General features: G+C 40.3%; 1 protein-coding gene across 1 annotated transcript in view; it reads right to left on the minus strand.

Annotated features, from left to right (window-relative positions):
* Positions 1-2,841, minus strand: part of PRRC2C (proline-rich coiled-coil 2C) — a 53,675-nt gene that overhangs the window by 23,972 nt on the left and 26,862 nt on the right. Inside the window, 1 exon segment of the mRNA XM_009867952.1 lies at positions 1,831-2,082. Within this exon segment, the coding sequence (XP_009866254.1) occupies positions 1,831-2,082 (252 nt within the window).

Here is a 2,841-nt window from a genome sequence, read left to right on the forward strand (position 1 = left end):
CCCCTCAACTTATTGATGGCCCCAGGAACTACTCATGATGAAGGAATTCAAAAGCAAGCCTGGAACTGTTGAGACAGGAATATTTAGGTCTCTTATTAAATGCTTCTATTAACAACCACTTAGTGAGGAAATTATTGGGAATCTTCATATCCAGCACAAACTGGAAAGTTTCCTTTCACTCTGGCCTTCCTTCCAGAAGACAGAAGCTTCGCACTGTAATACTGTGGCAATCCAGGTTTAACTAAGACCAAAAAGGCACAAGATGCAGATGTCCTTTTTGAAGATCTCACACTTAAAAGAAAAAATAGAATTGTAGAGGGGAAATGACGTTGATTTTTACTAGATCTACTCTATATCAAGTTAGCCTGGAGTAATAAACAAAGATATGTCTCCTATTCTGTAAGAAGCAGCATTTCCTACTCTTATCTTAAGCTCTGGTCACAGGACCTTGAAAGACAGTGAGAAAGCACAACACACACAAACAGCCTTACAGAACACTTGAGCAAGCAGGTATTTATGGCTCTACACTTCTGATTCTGCATATGTGAGGGGCACTTTATCCATTTCTGGTACGACCACAGACATCTACTTACAAGATGAAAACTGCCAGGATGAGAAATCCCAGCACTGAATTTTCTTAGGTATTTGCAGCTACCATGCTGGACACAAATATCCTCCTTAACACTCGCTCTGTAACAATACTTCATTGAGATAGCATCTTCTACTTGCATGACATCTTGGCAAGAAATTGCCAAAGTTGTTGTTGTGGATTTTTTTTGTTATTTCCCCCCCACAACTGCAGGTGACAAAGATGAATTAGATAAATTGGAAGTGACCTGCATTTCAGATTCTTCAACTATTGATGTAACTTCTGCAGAGAATCAGTTTTCCTAAATGGCATCAGAAAATTTCTGCTTAAAACTAGGAAAATAAAAGATTGAGACAGCATGCAACAAATTGAGTCTAAACTCGGAAAACTGCTTTTCAAATATACAAGCTTTTTTTCTTTTATCCCAACAAGAGTAACCATTAACTACTTGCTGCTCAAACTGCACTGTTTCTTTACACTTGAGAGACGACAATCACAGCTCCTGCTCCAGACACAACGCTGCAGCAGTGAGGGCAGTCCCCATGCAGGTCCTTAGGCAAACTGGAGAGGGCCTCTGTGGAGGTTTTTTGGCCACTACTGTCAATACACGGCAGCTAAGAACTGAACTGTAGAACAACAAACCCCGACAGCAAGTCACCACCTCACTGTTAGCAGTTACAGAGAAATCAAGGGACTCTCACACAACCTTGACAATATCCAATCCAGCAGGAGCTGACATACAGATCCTTTAGGTAAACTGAACAACTTGAACTTATCCAATATTTTGGTATATTCCTAGCTTTTTTACTTATTTCCCCCCCCCAGAAGAGCACTTAAGTCACAGCTTCAGGTTATCCACGCACTCAACTAACAACTGTGCACACTATTTCAGTTCTCTGCTGAAAGTCAGGCATTCATCTGGCACGTATCAGATATATCTGAGCTTACAGAATCTACCTGTGACAGGCTCCACAGCAAGACTCAGGGACAGAGTTTTCACATTCATCAGGCAGCAAAGAAGTTTTAAACCTTCCAAGCTGATCTTTGTACAGAGGTACGACAAACAGCATGTCCACACCACTTCTGGAGAACTTCAAGCAAATATCGATATGTTCGGTATCTGCTAGTCAGTGGGCTCAGATGTCCAGCTAATTACCACCAGCAGGCAATTAAGTGTCAATTACATCTTTGTAATCATATTTTACATACAGTGCTCAGTAATTTGTCAATAGTTTTCTTACCTTTGTGTTTGTTCCAAACTCTGGAGCAGACACAGATATCATCGTTCCTATTTCCGAGCTCAGTTCACTTGCTGCTTTGGATTCCTTTGTAGTGACAGGTTCAGGACTTCTGACAGAAGTGGGAGATGATTTCTCCTGTCCCTCGGGTTCTCCCTGTTGGGCATCCTTCACCTTTCTGTTCTTTAAAGAACGCTCTTTTCCAATAGGACCAGGTTTATACTCTTTGTTTTCTACTGGACTCAAGTCTGGAAGCTAAGTTAGTGTTAACTTGTCAGTTATGTCTTTTTTCCCATACCCTATCTCACAAGAATATTTTAACACACTTAAAATAATATTATTTATCAAAACTTTCCTGAAGAGTAAGCATTTTCTAACAGATAAACCATCTGAGACAAAGCAAACGATATGTATATGAAATAATGCATTAATTTTGAACATTGCGCATTTAAATCATTGTTTTCAAGCAATATATGTTGTACGTGAAGTGGTAGAGATCAACTAAAATAAGATCTAGTTAAAACCTACAGAAGAAAGGTAGCTTGATCCTCCTTACAAGGAAAGCACAAGGAAAGTATAGAAGCCACAAGACTTTGTATACATACAGGATTTTACAGGGCCCCAGGAAAGTAGAACAGAAGACTCCATCTGAAAGTACCATGTATGGATGTCGGTAGCCTTTTTTCCTTAGGAACTGAGCACTAAGGAGGTACCGAGAAAAAACACCTACGCCCAAGTGCTGCCTTACATTGCAGATATCGTGGCTGGAGTAACTGCTGCAATTCAGTAGTTCCTTTTTGTGCAGCTGAATTAAAACAGAATGAAGGGCCTCAGGGAATCTGAATGCTCTGCTGTTTATATCGCCATATCCTTTCTGGCTGAGACTACTGAACTCAGAGCAGCACAAAAATCCTGACAGGCAGTCTTTAAAATCCTATTCCTTAAGCTTTGTTAGTGCAAAGACAGAAGCTGCCTGTATTGTCTCAATAAATACAAGCCAGCTGTTTCAGCAGG

Source organism: Apaloderma vittatum, unplaced genomic scaffold (assembly GCF_000703405.1).
Source record: "Apaloderma vittatum isolate BGI_N311 unplaced genomic scaffold, ASM70340v1 scaffold18824, whole genome shotgun sequence".
In the NCBI taxonomy this organism is placed as follows: domain Eukaryota; kingdom Metazoa; phylum Chordata; class Aves; order Trogoniformes; family Trogonidae; genus Apaloderma; species Apaloderma vittatum.